The 17,969-nt window shown below is 40.4% G+C and overlaps 1 protein-coding gene across 14 annotated transcripts in view; it reads left to right on the top strand.

Moving 5' to 3' along the window:
* Positions 1 to 17,969, top strand: part of FHOD3 (formin homology 2 domain containing 3) — a 403,988-nt gene that overhangs the window by 303,713 nt on the left and 82,306 nt on the right. For 11 of the 14 annotated variants that reach the window (XM_054190222.1, XM_054190220.1, XM_054190218.1 and 8 more), the window contains 2 exons: positions 3,101 to 3,226; positions 14,529 to 14,663. In XM_054190222.1, coding sequence (XP_054046197.1) covers positions 3,101 to 3,226; positions 14,529 to 14,663 — 261 coding nt within the window. Of the gene's footprint in view, positions 1 to 448; positions 527 to 3,100; positions 3,227 to 14,528; positions 14,664 to 17,969 lie in introns of all 14 variants that reach the window. The other 3 variants (XM_054190223.1, XM_054190221.1, XM_054190224.1) reach the window with 2 other exon arrangements.

The raw sequence follows: 17,969 nt of genomic DNA, 5'->3' as shown, positions 1-17,969 counted from the left end.
ATCCTGGCTTCAAAGACTGAATGGACAAATCCTGAATTTGCTATTAGATTACAGTGCATATCCCTGTCATGTGCAATTTCAACTCGTGCTTGTAATAAGAGAAGTAGATTAAACCCTATAAAGAGAATATAGCAGTCAGACAGTTTTCCCTCCACAACATCTGGTCAGTTAAGTTCCTCCTCATGCATTTCTCTTAGTTTTTAATTTTAATTTTTAATTTCCCCTTCCCACCCATTTTAAAAAACCCAAAAGAAATTGCTTTGTCTCAATCGATTTTCAAGTAAAACAGGTTGACAGTAGGTAGCACTGAAAACAGTGCTAGAGAATCACCTTTAAAAGAAGTTGATGATTTTTAGCCGTCTCTCCCAGTGATCAGTGTTGTTTGAACTAGGTGCTGAAAATGTGCACATATATTGTGAGCCTATTTATTTCTTCCTTTCTCCAGCAGTCCTTCTGAATTGCTGCATGTGAACAAATATTTTGATTCCTTTGATCCTTTTAATTTTCAGTCTTCCTCTTCTAATAGGTGGGTGGTTTTTGTTGGTTTTTAGTTTTGCTGAAAAGCCTGTAAATCCAAGTAGCTGTTGAGAAGAGACTTAGATCAAGTGTCTTTCCTTACCTGCAGCTTGAACGCTGGGATTCCTCTGAATTTACATTTTCCTGCATAGGTGCAATTTTCCCTTAGGCCTCTCACACTTATTTATTGCTTTCTCATTACTGCTGCTGTTAGAGTTATACCTTTTAGAGAGTAGATTCCTAAGTACCTCCTGTTTCTACAATATTTAGTATTTCTGCAGTGATTTTTTTTTTTTCTTCTGACCATCCTTCTGCTTCTAGTAACCACACAGGATCAAGGTATGGTGTGGGGAAGGATTGTGCTGGGTTTATTTGGAGAAAAAGGAGGGCAAAGCTTGCACAATTTGAGCAATAATGTGTTCATAAAAGAGGTAAATGTCTGGGATTTCTTCAGAGTGAAGGCTTCTGGGACAAGGCCATTGCATCTGCGGTGGTGTATGAGACTAGAAGGGAAAATGGATTGTGTACAGGAATGCAGACTTACCCTGGTGTGCTGGTTTTGCCTTGCTACTCTTCCAGCATCTCTGTCTCCCTCTAAATTTGATATATAGGGATGCCGTGTCCAGCCCAGTATCTCTGACTTTGATTTTGTTAATACTTGTAGGTCTGAGTCCATAGAAGGTGTGTTCTCTCCATTTTTATGAGAGTTACTGATTGATTGAAATTCCTTGGTCTGAAAAAGGATATGTGCTGTGTCAGCTTTTTCATGGGGCAGAGGAGAAAAAAACAAATGTAACGGTTGATAAGGTCTCCTTTCAGTTGAGTGAAATGGAAATGGAGGCTTCTGTTAGTGTCAGGAACATACCAAATAAACTCTGAGTTGTTCTCAGAACAACAGAGTTTTCTCATGGCTCACTCAGTACCAGCACAGGCAGAACATTTTCTGAGCTGAGCGTGCCGCAGAGAAGACCCGTGCCAGGTCTGTGCTGCCAGGGAAGCCCTCCACTGCCCAGCTACACAGCCCTCCACTGGGCCACCATCTCCAGTTTCTAGTTAGTTTTCTTCTAGGGCAGGAATGCCAGGAAGGCAATTATTTCCCATTCAGCAAAATTCCTTTTGTAGCTCAGAAACATGCATGTTAGCATTTTTTTTCCCAAAATTATTCCCCTGTTCCTGGGCACTCAGCATGGTGTCTCAAAAACAGATGGTGGTGGTGGGCTGTTTTCTAAAACATAAACCTGGAATTGTTGCCAAAGGGGGCATGTTCTCTAAAGCATGATCTCTTCCATTATAAAAACCCCTAACTGAAATCTATTCTGATTTTAACATGGGCTTTGGCAGGCAGCAATGCCGTTGTACCCTAAGGAATGAAGCTTGAAACTCTGAATGAAATTTTGCGTGACTAGATGAGTGTGCTAAATGGAGCTGAAGGAAACCAACCCGCCTTTTCAAACAAAATTGCTGAGTGAAATTACTGAGCGCTGATGTGTGTGGGAGAAGAAGCAGCAAAGAAAAGATGCGGTGAAGGAGGATATATTATATCTGATGAATTATAAGGAGAAAAATGACGTTGCCCTTTTTCCTGAACTGAATTTTGTCCTTTGGATGAGTTGGCCTTGTGGAATACCTCACCTACAGAGAGCATCATACGCTTCCCACGTGGGAAAATGGTATCATCTGTGAACAGAAATGTTAACATTTTTCCAAATTGGGAATTTCTCCTTGGCATGCTGTTTAAATACAATGGTTGAAAGGTACAACAGAGCAACACAACTGCCTCTTCTATTCAGTACAGGAGCCAGGATGAAAACATTGATACAAGGGACTCTGGGGAGGTGGCTGTTCCAGGAGTCCTGGAAACAATTTCTCTTTGATCAGCAAGCTCACATTGAAGTCAAGCAGGTTTGGGGTTTTTTTAATGGAGGGAATGGCTGGTAGAAATTCCTAAAGCCATGCTTCCGGAGACATGTCTTTTTAACCATGGTGATGATTTTTTACAGACATTGTAATAAATGGCACATAAGTTATGACTTATGTTGGGGGAGAGGAAAGAAAATACTGCCTGCTTTAATTCAAAAGAATGTGGATGCTTTTCATTTATAATGCAAACATTTGCAAATCATGGATGTCCATGTTCAGATGATGTCTTGGGAGTGCTGCTGTTTTCCTTAATTTCACTAGATATGAATACTGCTGACTTGGACTGGTTTGGTCTCTTTTCTAATGACTAGTCATCAGCTCCCAAACCAGCTAGTAAATTTGAGTAAGTGAGCGGTAATTTAATTATTCCCACTCCGAGATGTCACTTGGGAGCACTATTCTAAGCTGTCATTATTTTCCATACCAATAGCTCGCTATTTGAATCAAGTATGCCCATGACATGATTGATATTAAAATGAGATGGTAGGTAACGTATTTTGAAGCTGGGATTAGAGCAATATTTTTAGAAGGTAGATGTTTGAGAAGTTCTGGAGTATAGGATCACTGCCACCCCCTAAACAAGAGGATTTTCTGTTGCATGCCTGCTTACTGATGGATTCTTTCTGTCTCTCCCTTTCTCCTCCTTCCCCTCCCATTGCTTCAGATACAATAGCTATGGCAGCAGCTCCTACTCTTCTCCACGACCTTACGCTGGTGTGAGTGCCCCTGCAACACCCACTTCTCGTTATGGGACAGCACTCTCGCCACCTCAAGAGGCCAAATCTGACAGGTTTGTAAATTAATCAGTGTTTTGACAACAGTTCCTTTATAGACAGTGTGAGCTGTTCTGAATGGATATTGGAAATATCTTGTAGCCAGATCTTTTCTAACGTTGGAAAGAGAACATACAAAAGTCTAGACGTGTTCATTTCCCACTCATTTGTAGGCCTTTTTCTGACTTGGTTTTAAAGGCTGGATGTATTTCCATCCTACTTCTTCCACTTAAACGGATAAAACAGAGTTGCGTCACATGTATACTGTTCTAAGTATTAAAAGGTAAATTAAAGAACATTTTATTTCTTGCCATTTTTTAAAATAAATTCAGACCTCTCTTTTCACTTCTATCATCTTAAATCAACTATAAAATCTTGGAAATGTGCTTAGCTCAGAATTTCCTAGGCAATAATTTTTTGTCCTTCCTTGAAAATACTTGATATATCTCATTGTATTTCATCAAGGGCAAAATCTTACTTGCTGTAGATAAAGCAAACTCATACTGACTTACCAGTTATCATCTCACTTAAAAAAAAAAAAAAAAAAACAACAAAAAAAAACACCACACCACCAACAAAAAAGCAGTATTTTGACCAATCAAAATACTCCTTTGAATTATGAATTATTATGTAACTAGGGCAAGAAAAATGATAGGAAAATGTTATGGATACATGAAAGAAGTTCTTGGCAAACCATTTGGACCACCAGAAATTAACTGACTGTTACAACCATAAAGTAAATGTCAGCTTCAAAGGATGTCATGCTGAGTTTAAGGTGCAAAGGTAAAAGTTTTAAATTAATTTAATTAAATAATTCAATATAATAATTTAATTAAATAATTTTCAATTAGGCCAGATAGGCTTTGGATTGTTTGTTGCCAGATTGATCTCTAATTCGTAAAATTCCCTCTCCCACCTTTTTCGAACTGAATGATTTTTCAGGATCCTTTGGCTATATTCCAATTAATTTTTATTAATGATTTTTTTAATTATTTCTATATGCATATAGAAATACATATATGGGGTTTTGTGTGTGCATGTACATATGTTTGAGCCTACCTAGTGCCTCACATCCTTTCCAGTCTGTTACTCAGAATGGTTCAAGTTAGGTTCTTCCAGCATGCATGCATTTCTAGCCATCAGGTATTGATTTAATCCTTTTTTTCAACTGAGTAATTACATTAAGTTTATCTTTGGAGAAAGGCATCGTTTTTCATTTGCTCATCTTCCTAGAGTAACTTGCCTCGATTTGTCTTTCCTGATCTGAATTAAATTATTGCTGAGTGAAACCATAATAAAAAAGCTCTCAACTGGCATTTTCACCCCCTTTTACCTCAGCAAAATAGATGCAAGATAAGCAAGAATTAAAGGTATCCCATTGCTTTTGAAGTTTCAGCTTTCTAAGCCCCTGCTGTTGTAAGCTTCTGATTGCTACTGCAGCAAAGAAACCCCAAAGTGGTCAAACGCTGAGATGGCTGAAGATGGCTGGGCCTGTCCTGCAAGAGGTTGATCACGCTGGCCCTGCTCCAGTGGAGGAAGCGAGCTTTCACTGCAGCGTGCAAGTGCGTTGCTGGTTCGGAGCCAAAATGCCTTGGCCCCACAGGACGAGGCTGTAAAATTCACAGATTCATGGAGAGTCAGGCCAGAGGGGAGCTCTTCTGATCATCTGTTGTGACCTGTAATGGGTCTCACAGAAGCTAAATGAAAGCCCCCTGTACCTTCACGTGTTTTCAAGTGGCTGCACATGTGTTCTGCTGGAAGACATTCCAGTATTTATCGTCACTGCTAGGAAAATATTTCATATTTTGAGGCCAGTTTGTCCAGCAGCATCTTCCAGCCATTACACCTCATTCTGCTTTTCTCTGGGAAACTGGAAAGTGCTCTGCCTTCAGCTATGAGATCTCTCTTACATGTTTTAAGTGTCTGAACACAATGCTTGGAGCTGCATCTCTGTCTTTCCTTCACGTTGCATTCACTGCTCTTTCTTCTTGTGTAAATCTGCAGCTTTCTATTCACGGTAGTTGAACTCACCAGGATTTCTGCATTCTTATATTTGAGGGGTGTTACGGCCTGATGCCTTTTGTATATTAATCTCTGTGAAGCGTGTTGCCTGCAGAATAGATGCAGTTATTTCTTGAAAGATAATTAAATTTACAGGTTAAGCTGCCATTTTTCATCAAGTCTTGTTCTTTTTGAGTGTGCTGCCATTGCAGATGTATAGTTTAGCGCAGGCTCTAATGGTGTAACTGCTTTGAAGAACGGCAGAAGCCCACTTTTATTTCATTTGCCTGAAAGACATGGGTTGCGGAAATGCCCATGCGGAGATAGATGGATAGAATTTTGCGCACTGGAGAGCAGGCTGTGTCGTGCATGACACAACGCTTGGCACTAATTAGGAAGTGGAAAGTATTGCGGAAGTTTTCACAGTCTTCTCTCAATGGTGTTTGCCTTAGATTATGTAAACATTATTTCCTACCTCCTGATGGTAAAAATTTACACGGATTCAAACACACAAAAAAGTTAAAAGATGAGGGGGGGAGAGGAAGACACTTGATAAGAAGCAGATGCGTATCTATGGTTAGCTCCAAGGTGAGTTTTCTGCTTTCAGCTTATGGCTACAGTTATCCAAAGCATCCACAGAAAGATTCCTGTCTTTTATCATGCAGGGAAGAGCTTCACATGCAGTTCCTGGTACTGTTTATCTGCCCTTCAAGAACGAGGAGGAAGGAAGAGGCAGCATTTAGAGCAGTGCCCAGCGAAATGATTCATGTGCCATTCAGTTACCCTGACAGGCCTCTCAGACCCTTGGCTGCATTTTGCTTATGTAAACAAGAGCTACAACTTAGGTGGAAAGAAGCAGTGTGGTTGACATTTTGATGTTCATACTTTTAAAATCCTCTTTGGCTAAGACCAGTAGGGAATCCAAAACAGCAGTATAATTCAGTGCAATAGTAGCAAGATTTTGTTCTTTGAAATCCACATAATGTATATATTTCTGATTGTACAGCAGAAGAAAAGGCTTACTTGACTCTTTCTCGGTTTCTAAATTCAGCTGCAGCCTTTTGCCAACTTCTTGCAAAACTGTTGTTCTCTTTCATTTCTCTGGGTCCCCTGTGGAGAGCCATGTTTCTGCAGTGCGTATCGCAGCCATGGGAATCCTGCTGAAGGAAGGCAAATTGCAGGGCACTTTCTGTTCAGCCCTTCATTGGGAGAGAAGAAAGGGTATATTGGTTCTCTCATAGCTCTCTGGTTGTGAAAGTTGCTTCTAATGCATAAGAAGTATAACCCAGTCCTCCTCTTTTCAAGTGCCAAAGACTGCTTTGCTCCATAAATATACTGGTCCCACTCTCCCCAACTTAAATCACCAATTAACTCTCTCCCCAGTTTCTAAAGGAAAAAAAAAAAAGGAATCTCAATTTCTTAACCTCATAAATTTTGATAACAAAGGGGAAGAGCAAGACGTGGCTGGAGCACACCAGGGAGAAAAGCATTTTTCTGTACCTCCAACCAAGTTGCCACCTTGCCTGGGGAAGAAGGTGTCGTAAGACTATTCTATATTTCCACTGTTTAGACAAAGATTGCTTTCTCAGACTCTGAATCTAAGATGGTCACTCAAATTGAAAGCTGTGGCCTGGAATCTGTAGCTGGACAGCAAACTTATTACTTGCGAAGCTTCACACCTCCTCATAGTGTGTTTTTGGTGGTGAAGTGTATGCGTTGTTGATCATGGCCACAGTTAGAGGAGACCCTGAAGGAGTCTAACTTCTATGGCAAGAGCTCCTGAATTCAGCACCAGCTTTAATTCATTCCATTGCCAGAAAAATATCCTGCTGGTGTGTTTCCAAGGTAGATTCCTTCTGATGCATTTGCCAGGAGATGGTTCCCACTGGGCTTGGTAGTCAAACAGTAGTGCAGTTAGCCTAGCTCAAAGAGCCGTCTTCTCGGGGCGAGGCAGCAGGAGTTCATGGTCCCCATTCTCTTGCCTCTGTCGCTTAAATCAAATGCCAGAAAGTTCAGCTTGCAAACCTTCGCTTCTGGATCATCTTGGCCAGTCAGTGTGAACTTAGTCTCCACCTCTGGCTGGTCCCTCTGAAGTTGTTCCAAATCTCCAAGCTTGGTAAGGGCCTGCTATGGTGTTTGCAAATTATTCCTGTTTGATGCACTCTCCAACTTTTCCAGACTCTTAGAAAATGAACTTAGGAAAGATGAAATGTGTTTCACATCCCTTAATGTTTTCCGTCTTACTTGCTTTATGATCTACAGCAGTACATTACCTTGGGCTCCCGTGATGCAGGGTGTGGGGGTTAACCCTGGCGGGCTCCGGTGTGGGGTCCTCCATGGGCTGCAGGCGGATATCTCCTCCACCATTAACCTCCATGGGCGGCAGGAGACAGCGTGCCTCACCATGGGCTTCACCCTGGGCTGCAGAGGAATCTCTGCTCTGGCGCCTGGAGCACCTCTTCCCCTCCTTCTTCACTGACCTTGGTGTCTGCAGAGTTGTTTCTCTCACATATTCCCACTCTCTCCTGCTGCAGTTGCACAGGTTTTTTCCCCTTCTTAAATATGTTATCCCAGAGGCACTACCACTGTCCCTGATGGGCTTGGCCTTGGCCAGTGGTGGGTCTGTCTTGGAGACAGCTGGAATTGGCTCTGTCAGACATGGGGGAGGCTTCTAGCAGCTTCTCACAGAAGCCACCCCACTACCAAAACCTTGCCACGCAAACGCAATACACAGGGCCTTAAATGTTGAGTGTTCATCTCCATGTTCTTATATGTCTTTTAAAGGTAATGTAGCTCAAGCATTTATTTCTACAACAGATGCACATAGACACTGAGATCAGCATGACTACATTATAGGTGATTTTTTCTCCGCTGATTTTATAAAGACGCTTTAAACACCATACCTGAAGCATAAACATGAAATGCAGAAAAAGTCTGCAAATACTCTTCTTTTGAGTTTCACTGCCTCTCCAGGTGCCCGAAAATGATTTTTCTGGCAATCTGGTGCTTTTTTCAAATTTGTGTCTCTTAAAAGCAAAACAAAACAAAACAAAATAAACTGCTTGAGAATGCTTAACAGCTTTTCAGGTAGACTTTCTACTAAAATTAAAGGTCCCTATAATTGACAACACCAGGTAGGTGCTGCTGGATGAAGTTTCTTGGCAGGTTCACATTTATTTTTTCTTTTTTTTTTTATTAGCCATCTATCACTAATCTGCACTCTGGAGTTACCTTACTCCAGCTGTTTAGCACTAAAGAAAAAAAAGAAACCTATGCAACAAAACCCACCAGACAGCCTACAAAGCTGCTGCTCTCCCAAGAACAACTCCTCTTTCCTTGGCTTTCTGTTCTTTCTGCTTCTACCATCTTCTGCGTGCCTTAATATGTACTTCTGGGCGCTCAGACCAGAGACCATGGCTATTTTTTCTTGCGGTAAATGCCAAGTACATCTTTGACTCTGAATAACATAATGAGGAAGGGATAACTTGGTTGTTGATAATAGCGGCCCAGGGCAAAAGCCTCAACTATATTTCTGAGATTTTACTAGGAAAAATGACCTTAGGAATTACTTGATGATTTACAATTTGGGAAGCAGCGGTGGCTTACACTGGCTTAGCTGCTTGTCGAACTACTGTGTAAGCAGTATTCTTGATTGCAGCTTTGTAGGCTTCATCGTAGGGCATATGTTTAAGCAGAAAGCGTGGGCCGGGTTCCAGTTTCAGGCTGAACACGCAGCGCGCCGTGCTGATGCTCAGGGGAGACACGTACCTCAGCCTGGGTCTGTGGGGACGGGGCTGGGCTTTGCAAGCCCCTTCCAGGCAATTTGTGACTCGCGTGAGGCCAAGAAGCTGCAGGTTGGAGAGAGACAGAAACACAACGTAAAACCCATAAACCTTAGGCTGCGAGAGGACCATGTAATGTAGAAGGTCCTTATGCATTGCCCTGGCTCTGCGCAGCTCTGCCCTGCTGTAGCTTTATTTTACGTAGCCCCTCAGGCCAGTTAGAAGTCTAACGTTAATCAGTTCTTCTCTTGGTCATTCTCAAATTTCCTTCTCAGAGGAAGCATTAGTCAGTAGTTTTTATCTCTCAATTTTGTGTTTATTTTTGAGAGGACTTTTGTAAAGATTCCTCAAGTAATGTTTAGTCTGTTTGCAAAATCTTATATCAACACGCTTTTGAATTTGCCTTGTCATGTAGGGAGACATAACACTCGGAGAGTTTCTTTAACTGTGAAAAGCAATATGGCTCTTGGCAGCTTTTCCTCCTCTTTTGTTTCTTTCTAAGCTGGAAAGCAGATTTATTTTGTTAAAGCCAAGAGACATTTAGAGTTACTTAAGGCCTGAGTAGGAGCTGCTGACTGTTGTTCCCTCTCTGTAGAATCCCCATGACTGCTGGGGCAGGAGCACTTTGGAAAAATGGGTAATTATTGTTTCCTTATTAAGGTTATTAATGATTCTGACCCACGTTATATTAAAGAAAATCCTGAATATTAACCTTATGACCTAAAGGGATTTCCTCTCATAAGTCATCTGTTAATTATTTTTTTTTAGCTCCTAAAAATATACATTTGTATTTTGTATTCTTGTTATAGATATCCATTTCCATTTAGCAAATTTTTAAATTCAACTAACAGAAGAAAATGCAGCCACAAAAGAAGTGTATTTCAGAGTTAACGTGAAGAACATTTGAAATTAATGATTGCAATTTTGCTGTAACAAAGTGGCTTAGAGTAAGACAGAAATATTTTCTTCAATTTTCAACAAGATTAGAGTAATTCACATCACATATTCCCTTTTACAGTATATAGTCTGTGATGGAGTATTGTCAGAAAACTGCCAATACTTGCAAAAAAGTGTGAGATATCTTGTGTCTCCCTGAGCTTGTGGTTTTAATAATGTTTACTAATTCACTGCTAGTTTAAATGCAGTAGGTCAGGTTAGCTGAATTTGTATTCAGAAGAGTTTTGGCCTACAATCAATATTTTGGCTGTGTATCCTCTGCCCTGTGTATATTTTTCTTGCTTTCTTTTTCCTTCTTTTTTTCCCCTGTTCTTTGCTCTTTCCTGTCTTTTTCCAACAAGATAAGTAACTGACGACCTCTTTGTCCCCAGGTCCTAATGTGGTGTGGAGTTATATTCACAAATTCCCAGACTTAGACATATTCTTGCTGCGTGTTTTCTTTCTGGAATGAGTGTAATAACATAGCTTGTTTAGCTTTTGCAGGTTTTAGCAGCAGGCGGAATAAAGCTTTTCTTAATATTTTTGTATTAACCAGTTCTTAATAGCCTTGTGTTCTCTACAAGACTAAAAATAGTAGTCAGAGTAAGCATCTTTCTGGATTGTATTTGTAGAATTGAACAAATGGTTGATATTACCAGTTGGTAACATATGACACCAACATTAAATTGCTGGCATATATTAGCTATAACCCCGTTTTGTGAGTGATCACTCTATTATGCTTTCATTGAGTATTCACATACTCTTTTCCGTAAAAATCTCTTACCACCTTTGATTCAATGCCAGATATGTTTTTAGCCTTTTCCTTGCTTACCCATTTTTAAAATGCAGCCTATGGCAGTAAGACTGAAATATTCCTGAGGCCTGAAGGTATTGCCACCCCTTAAATGGCATCAATACACGAAAATTACCCGAAGGGTCAGCCCAAGCCATCCCACCGGCTGGTTTGGCAGGTCCCGCTGCCATTTGCAATTCAAGTCTGAGTTCGGCGCAAGGGGAAGCCTTATTGCCAGGGGGATACAGAGACAAAACCCCAGATTTTACAAACCAAGCGTAGACATATGACTTTTCAAATGGTTTAGAATATTTGAGGAATGCCTCTTGCCGCTTGCCTTTCCTTCTGGCTCTTGTACGGGTTTTGTACACCCTGAAAGTAACACCTGTTTCCTACAGGTGTAGTTTATGCACATGTGGAAAATGAAGGGTAGAGTTTACTAGACACTGAAATCTGCTCATTTACAGTTGCGGTTCACATTAAAAAAGAGGATTGATGCACCCGAATGCCAGTTGAGTTACAGTGTTTGACAGTGTCAGCGAAGCTGTGAGTTTAGGAGGTTCCATAAGGCAAATAAATGGTCTCAGCATTTGGTGTGAGGTGTGGTCTTCATGGAGAGGAGATGTCTCCAGTCAGGTGGCTGGACAATGCAGAATCTAACCACTAAGCAAGCACTACCTCAGCAATATCGGTGCTGTTTCTTTGCCTTTTCTTTTCTAAATGTGACTGAAAACCCAAAACCTGACTATTTGTCTTTTAAGAAGTCAGTGCCGCACAAGGAGTCAGCTGGACACATTCCCGTCTGTTTAATTATAACCTGTTTCGGAAGAATCTTACTGCAACTTTGACTGTTGGTTTTGACCATTTCCTGCAATAAACTGCAGTATGCAATATGGCAGTCCAGAACTGACTGTGGTTGGGACAAATGCATTGAATCAGGTGTGTGTGTGCATGTCATACTGTAGCTTGCAACTCAGCTGAAGTATGGACTCATAAAATAGCCAGTGGGAAATAACAAGTTTGGGCTAGTTATTATTGATTAGATTAGTTTCCAAGAGGTGGCAAACATGGATATTAATTTTCAGTTTCTTAAACGTTGGCTTTTTTTCTGGCTATATGGTTGTGGATCTTTTGTTTAGGCTGTGAAGTTGCTGTTCATACCTCAGCAAATTTTAGCCAGTGAGCGATGCTAGCTAAACTGTGCTAGATCAGACCTCCAAACAAGGTGTTTTGGCGTGTGGAGACATTTTACTACCAGGGTCAGGTTAGAATCCCATCTGCAGGACTGAGCTGCACATCAGCGTATGATTCCCCCTTAATCCCTTGGATAAGAACGTGTATTCACTGTGGAGCCCCAACGAGCTTAGAGCTGAAGGTTTCCAACCTGCTAGATATTGTGCAGACCTACAGTCCCTCTTTTGGTCTCAGAGCATCACCCCATCCTTCGACTTAATTTTCCTTCAGGTTTTATTAAGTCATAACTTCCTTTGACTCCAAATGGAGTTTGCATACTTCAGGGCAGCTGGGTGGGATGAGACGGGGTGGGATAGCAAGCGAAATACATGGAACAAATACGAGCACAGACTCTTTTTGCATCTCTTCCAGTTTGTTTCCCGATGTTTTCACATGGAGGCACTGTCCGGTTTGCCCCTTCCTAGAACAATTTCTGATGATATATCCAACCTTATTGCTATGTTTTTTCATGCTACCACAGGGATGGAGCTCTAGCTCTTGAATCGTAGCACAGTGGTGCCACTGTTTCTGCTGAGAGCTTTTTCTTGCAACATGCACTGAAAGGTCATAGGTTAAAATAAATTTAAAATATGTTCAAGGGAAAATTCACCACATGTACTTGACTGTCAGGGTTTGGGGATTTTTTTTCCCCCTTTTCTTAGTGCTGAGGCATATTAGAGATTTTTATGGTTTTGAGTGTGATCCAGCATTGATACTGTAGCTCTGGAGGAGAGCCAGCAGGGAGGCTTACAGAATATCAAGTTTTATACCATCTTATGTAATGTTTATGCGGGTGGGATCTGACATATTGAAATTCAATTTATTGGAATTATTGAAATTATATTCATACTGCCCTGCTGCCAGTGGGGCTGAAATGGCTATGTTTTGTGGCATTCCTGCTCACACAGACATAGACACTTGGGGACGACAGGTTTGCATTCATGTTTTTGTCTTCTCCTGCACCAGTTTTCACTGGTGAACTGGTGCTGGTAGACTAAAGCCATAGGCATGCAAATACATAAGGGAAAGGGTCTGAGTTCTTAAAAATAACGGAAATTTATTCAGGTTTGCATTGCTGGAGTGGGAACCTTCCTTTAGACAGGGTTTAGTTTCTTTTCAGAAAAGGCAGTATCTATTTCTCTCATTAATCCTTTCACTGCAAAACTCATGTTACAACAATGCACAGAAACCACTCTACATGAGTTATGTCCTTTTGATTTTATCAGTCTAATTCAATCAGTGTGGATACATTTACGTCTGTATAAAGCTACCCTGTACAATACAGATTTTTCCTGTCTAAGAGACAGAAAGAAAGACATGTTTACTCTGAGGTCACTCTGCCATGTGAGAGGTTGGTGGTACCAATACCACCACGTTGAGGGAAAGATGCGTGAGTGGAGCCACTCTCCTAGTCAAAGTAGTACTTGCACACCAAAAAAAAAAAAAAAAACCCAAAAAAAACAAAACACAAAAAAACCCTCTGTCAAAACCAAACTATAAGTTAATATAAATCTAGCTTTTTTTTAAAGTGTATTTGCTACTTGAAGCTGTTTCATGTCAAAAAAAAAAAATCATTTACATTTACATTCACAGTTATGGCCAGAGGACTGCAGAGAAAGTCCCCTTTGAGACTAATTCTTGTTTAGCCATAAAGCACCTGGTAGTAAACTGTTCTTTTTTGTTCGCTGTGGACAGAACAAAAACAAATGGGTCTAAATGGTAAAAAAAAAAACAACTTAAGCTAGATGGATACGGTAGGTCCATCACTAAGGATTTTTAAGGCAGGTCAAACAAACAGTTTTCAAGAATGGTTTGAGAAAACTAAATGCTGCCCTGAGCTAGGAGGGGAAAATGGATAGTCTGTTCTCCTCCAGCCCCATTTCCTCTGATTTTTTATAACAACTTTCATGTCACTTAATGATTATTGTAACTAGCTGTGCTGTCCCTGAGCACACTCATGTGTTCCTATACGTGATTCATTTTGCTCTTGCAGCACATAGTGAAGAAATCATGAATTTGTTAATGTAGAAAGGAAAAATATGCCCCTACTTAGGAGAGCATTCCAGTTCTGAAGGGCAGGTCTGACATGTTCTTTTACTTCTGTTTTTCTGTATATAGGATTCTCAGGTGTTTGTGACGCATCTGTTTTTAACTTCATTGTGTAACATGTTTGGAAAATGCTGAAAAAATATTCCATCTTTTTTTTTTCTTTAAAATTTCAAAAATCCATTATAGGATTCAGCTTTTCAGTTAATAGGATTACGCAGTAAAAAAATATTTAGACAATATTGCAGTTGAAGTAGACTGAAGAATTCTTACACATACTGTATTTGTGCTTCAGAAATTTGGCAATTTAAGAAACCTACTCTATCTGTTGTTCTTAAGCTCATCACAGTATCTAAAATCAATTTAGCAAGAAGATACTCGGCCAGTGCTTTGAAGCATCCGTACGTAAATATTGCCATGTCATTCTGTTGGTTGGGATTATGTTACTTACTGAATTATTGCTACTCATTTTTTGCCAGTATAATCAATAAAAGTGACACTGAGAAATCTGATCTTCCTTCTCTGCAGGCCAGCTTTGGGTGGTCTCCTTACATCATCTTTTCGGCAGCACCAGGAGTCCTTGGCAGCAGAAAGAGAAAGACGACGTCAGGAAAGAGAAGAAAGGTTGCAAAGGATAGAACGCGAAGAAAGAAACAAATTCAAGTAGGAACCAAATTTGCTCTCAGTCTGTTGCTTTAATGTGTGATGGGTCTGTAAATCATTGAGACATTCAGTTGCAAAATAACTGAATTGATGAATAGTTTGTCTCTTTAGATACCTTTTTTGATGTAAGTATCTTAAGAACTGATCTATGAAACACATCATGATGAATTTTGGCATTTAATAGATCAACAGGTTTTTTAAAGACAGCTGTGTATTTGCCAGTTATACTGACTGTATAGCTGCAGAGGCCAGGTTTTATTAGCTAATATACTTCTTCTCAAAGTATAATCTCTAGTGAGGAATAGGGTTTGAAGATGAAACAGTGGGAGGAAGATATTAAGAAGGGAGGAAGGGACAGCACTGAGACATCTTTTTGCTTTTATGTTCTGCAAAGTAAAAGTGTTTTGAGATCTCAGGATGTATGGTAGTGTTTTTAAACTCCACCTTTTCCTGCTTTGCTGAACATGTGTTTCTTCCTCCTGGAAGCAGCAACTGACAGAAAATAATTATCAAAACTATTGCTCAAACCATGGCCAGACAAAGACCCCAGGTGGATATAGGACTCTCCATTTTCACATCTGAGATCATGTGGTGTGCTGTGGGATCCCAGGGTGTGCTGGCTGAGAACAGTAAGAGGCGAGTCCTCTCCCCCTGTTAAAACTATGCCTGGAAATCCCAGCACAGGCATTAGTGGAGACTGCAGTGGGCTTAGAATAGATAAGATGCCTGTACCTGAAGTGGTTTGCCTACTGTCTGAAGAGTGTATGCTAAGAAACCAATTTGTGTCCTCATAAACAGGAGTGAAAAGTAAACATATTTTTAGTAGACAGAAGACATAATGTTGTAACCTAAAGAATAGTAGGATAAAGGTTTCATTGTCTTAGAGTTGATATTTATGGAAAAGATGGCACTGGGATTCATGTGAGCTTGTTTATTAGTATGCAGGATTGTTTTCACTGTAATCATCTCTTTAGTAAGAAGTGGAAATGGTCTGTGTCCTAGTGAGTTTGGAAAGAGGAGTCACTTAGTAGTGGTTGGTTGGCTGGTTGGTTGGTTGAAGGAGATATTCTCCTGGCTCCAGAAGATAGCTAGTTTAGAAGAAAATGAGAGGCGGAGGGAAGGTGGAAGAGCACCATAATAGGATCTTTGGCAGCCAACAGCTGCCCAAGTTCTCCTGAAACAGAAACAATCAGGTCTCAGTCTTCAAGCCTATTCCAAAAACTCTCCCTCTAAGTGGTATCATCAGGCTGCAGCAGGCTGCCGTGGACAGCCAACATGATCTTTCAGAATGGAAACTCCCAGACCAAAAAAGCCACCAGGACTTTTGGCAGCTTGACCTGTTTCAATAACAGATCTGCACATTTCACTAGAGGTTGGCTATAGTAGTCGTTCTGTCACTAAAAGAGCTTCCTTAAAGTCAGAAAACAAGGTTTTTTTAAATATACTTCTTCATCCCATTACTCCAGAGTCAGAAACTGGTGAACTAAGCGTCATGATTGTGTTGCATGCTTAAGACGACCATTTTTCAATGCCCAGTGTTTTCATCTTCTAGATTTGAGTTCCCTGGTCACGCAAACGTTATAACTTATGTTTGAGTAGAGGGTCTCCAAAGCCACCAAACTTTGCAGACAGACAGCATCCCACAGTTGATTAAACAGTCTGGCAGGAGGAGGACAAAGCCACAGCAAACAGTCATGGACAGTTTCGTAAGAGTTCTTGGGATTACATTATCGTATCATCAGTCTGGCTAGAAACCCAGTCTCTGAAGATGTATTTTTGATTAAAAATAGCACTTGCAATTCACAGCATTTAAACTCGTGAGCAGTACTGGATTTACCATCATGACTCATTTGTTATCTCATTCTTTCCAACTCTGCCTCGAGAACATTGCACTAGGTTCTGGCACCATTATTGACAAATTGAGGATAATTTAAAGGAGAGCATCACCAGTTGTGAACAGCTTGGTTTTAGGAGAGGTGTTAAAAAGCTTCATAAGCTATTGCTAGCAGAAGGAATGCTTTACATAATGAATATTTTTCTCAGTAGAAGGGCTATCGTGCTCATTGCAATATAGAACAATATACAAGGGTTATTCTTCAGCTGTAGGGAAGGGTGAAAGTTGTCAGAGGGGAAAGAGTAATGTTAAAATTTACCCATTGAAAAATTCCTAGATTTTATTTTTTTTCCCCTGGTGTTATTCCCATAGCTGTTGTAATTCCAAAAAATACTCTGAAAATATGACAAAAGTATAACCAGTTCAGGGATTCAAAGGATATGGAGGTAGCCTCAAACAGTAAAATGTGTTCCATGGTAATGGACTTTTGAAGAGTACTTGATAGCAGATGTTTGATAGCTGTTAGTATAGTAGATGATAATTAATTCATTTGATGACACAATATAAACAGGAAAAGTGTTTTATTCATAAATGGAGTAGTTCTGAAAATCTTTCTGGTATTCACAGGTTACACTGTAGAAGAATCTAACAGATAAGATGAAAGTCTCATCATTTTTTTCCGCCAGATTCAACAAAATATTAAAAATATATTATAAGGAGCTATCTTGCTGAGATATTGAAGCAGGCTGGACATTCACTGTGTTCTGCTGTGTTCCGAGTTAAATTTTTACATCCACATTTGTGGAAGTGACAGGCCCGCCTGAAATCACAGTGCCCAGGCATCCAGCAAAGTTGACTTGGCAAAAGCTAAGTACATGAGTCACTTCAGGAGCTGAGGGAGGGACAGCTGAGATAGAGGGAGGTTTGTATCTAAAACTCAGGGTGAAAAATAAAGAAGTGAAAGGTTGTTACCTGGCCGATGATCCTGCAAGCACCTTGTAAGAACAAAGAATTGTCCTACTCGGTAATGCCAGTCCACTGTCCCATTTCCAACATGGCAACTAAAACATCCTGAGGAAAAGTATATCACAAAGAGGGACAATGTGGTATGCTCCCTGCCTTGGTCTAGCCTGACAGGTGCCACAGTCACTGTTTCGGGGCTTTCTAGATGGAGCAAATGAGGAATGGTTTAATAGCCACTAATGTGCCTGTCCCTTATGGATGAGTCCAGTTCATTGTATCTAATTTCAGATACCAGGTTTCAAAACGTGCTTCAAGTTCTTAACTTTGGGGTTTTTTTTATAATCACTTGCAGTGACCTTCCAAACTACGTATTTGGTGTACACATACATGTGGTGTATGCATGAATATGTGTACACACATACTTTTCAGCCTTCTTTACAAAAACAAAATGATAATTTTTGATGACAACAGCCTTCATTGTCTCTGATCCGCTTGTTTGTGCTGTTCTT

The sequence above is a fragment of the Rissa tridactyla genome, chromosome 2, assembly GCF_028500815.1.
Source record: "Rissa tridactyla isolate bRisTri1 chromosome 2, bRisTri1.patW.cur.20221130, whole genome shotgun sequence".
Classification (NCBI taxonomy): Eukaryota; Metazoa; Chordata; class Aves; order Charadriiformes; family Laridae; genus Rissa; species Rissa tridactyla.
Note: the sequence above shows the minus strand (reverse complement) of the source record. Positions and strands in the feature narration are given on the sequence as shown.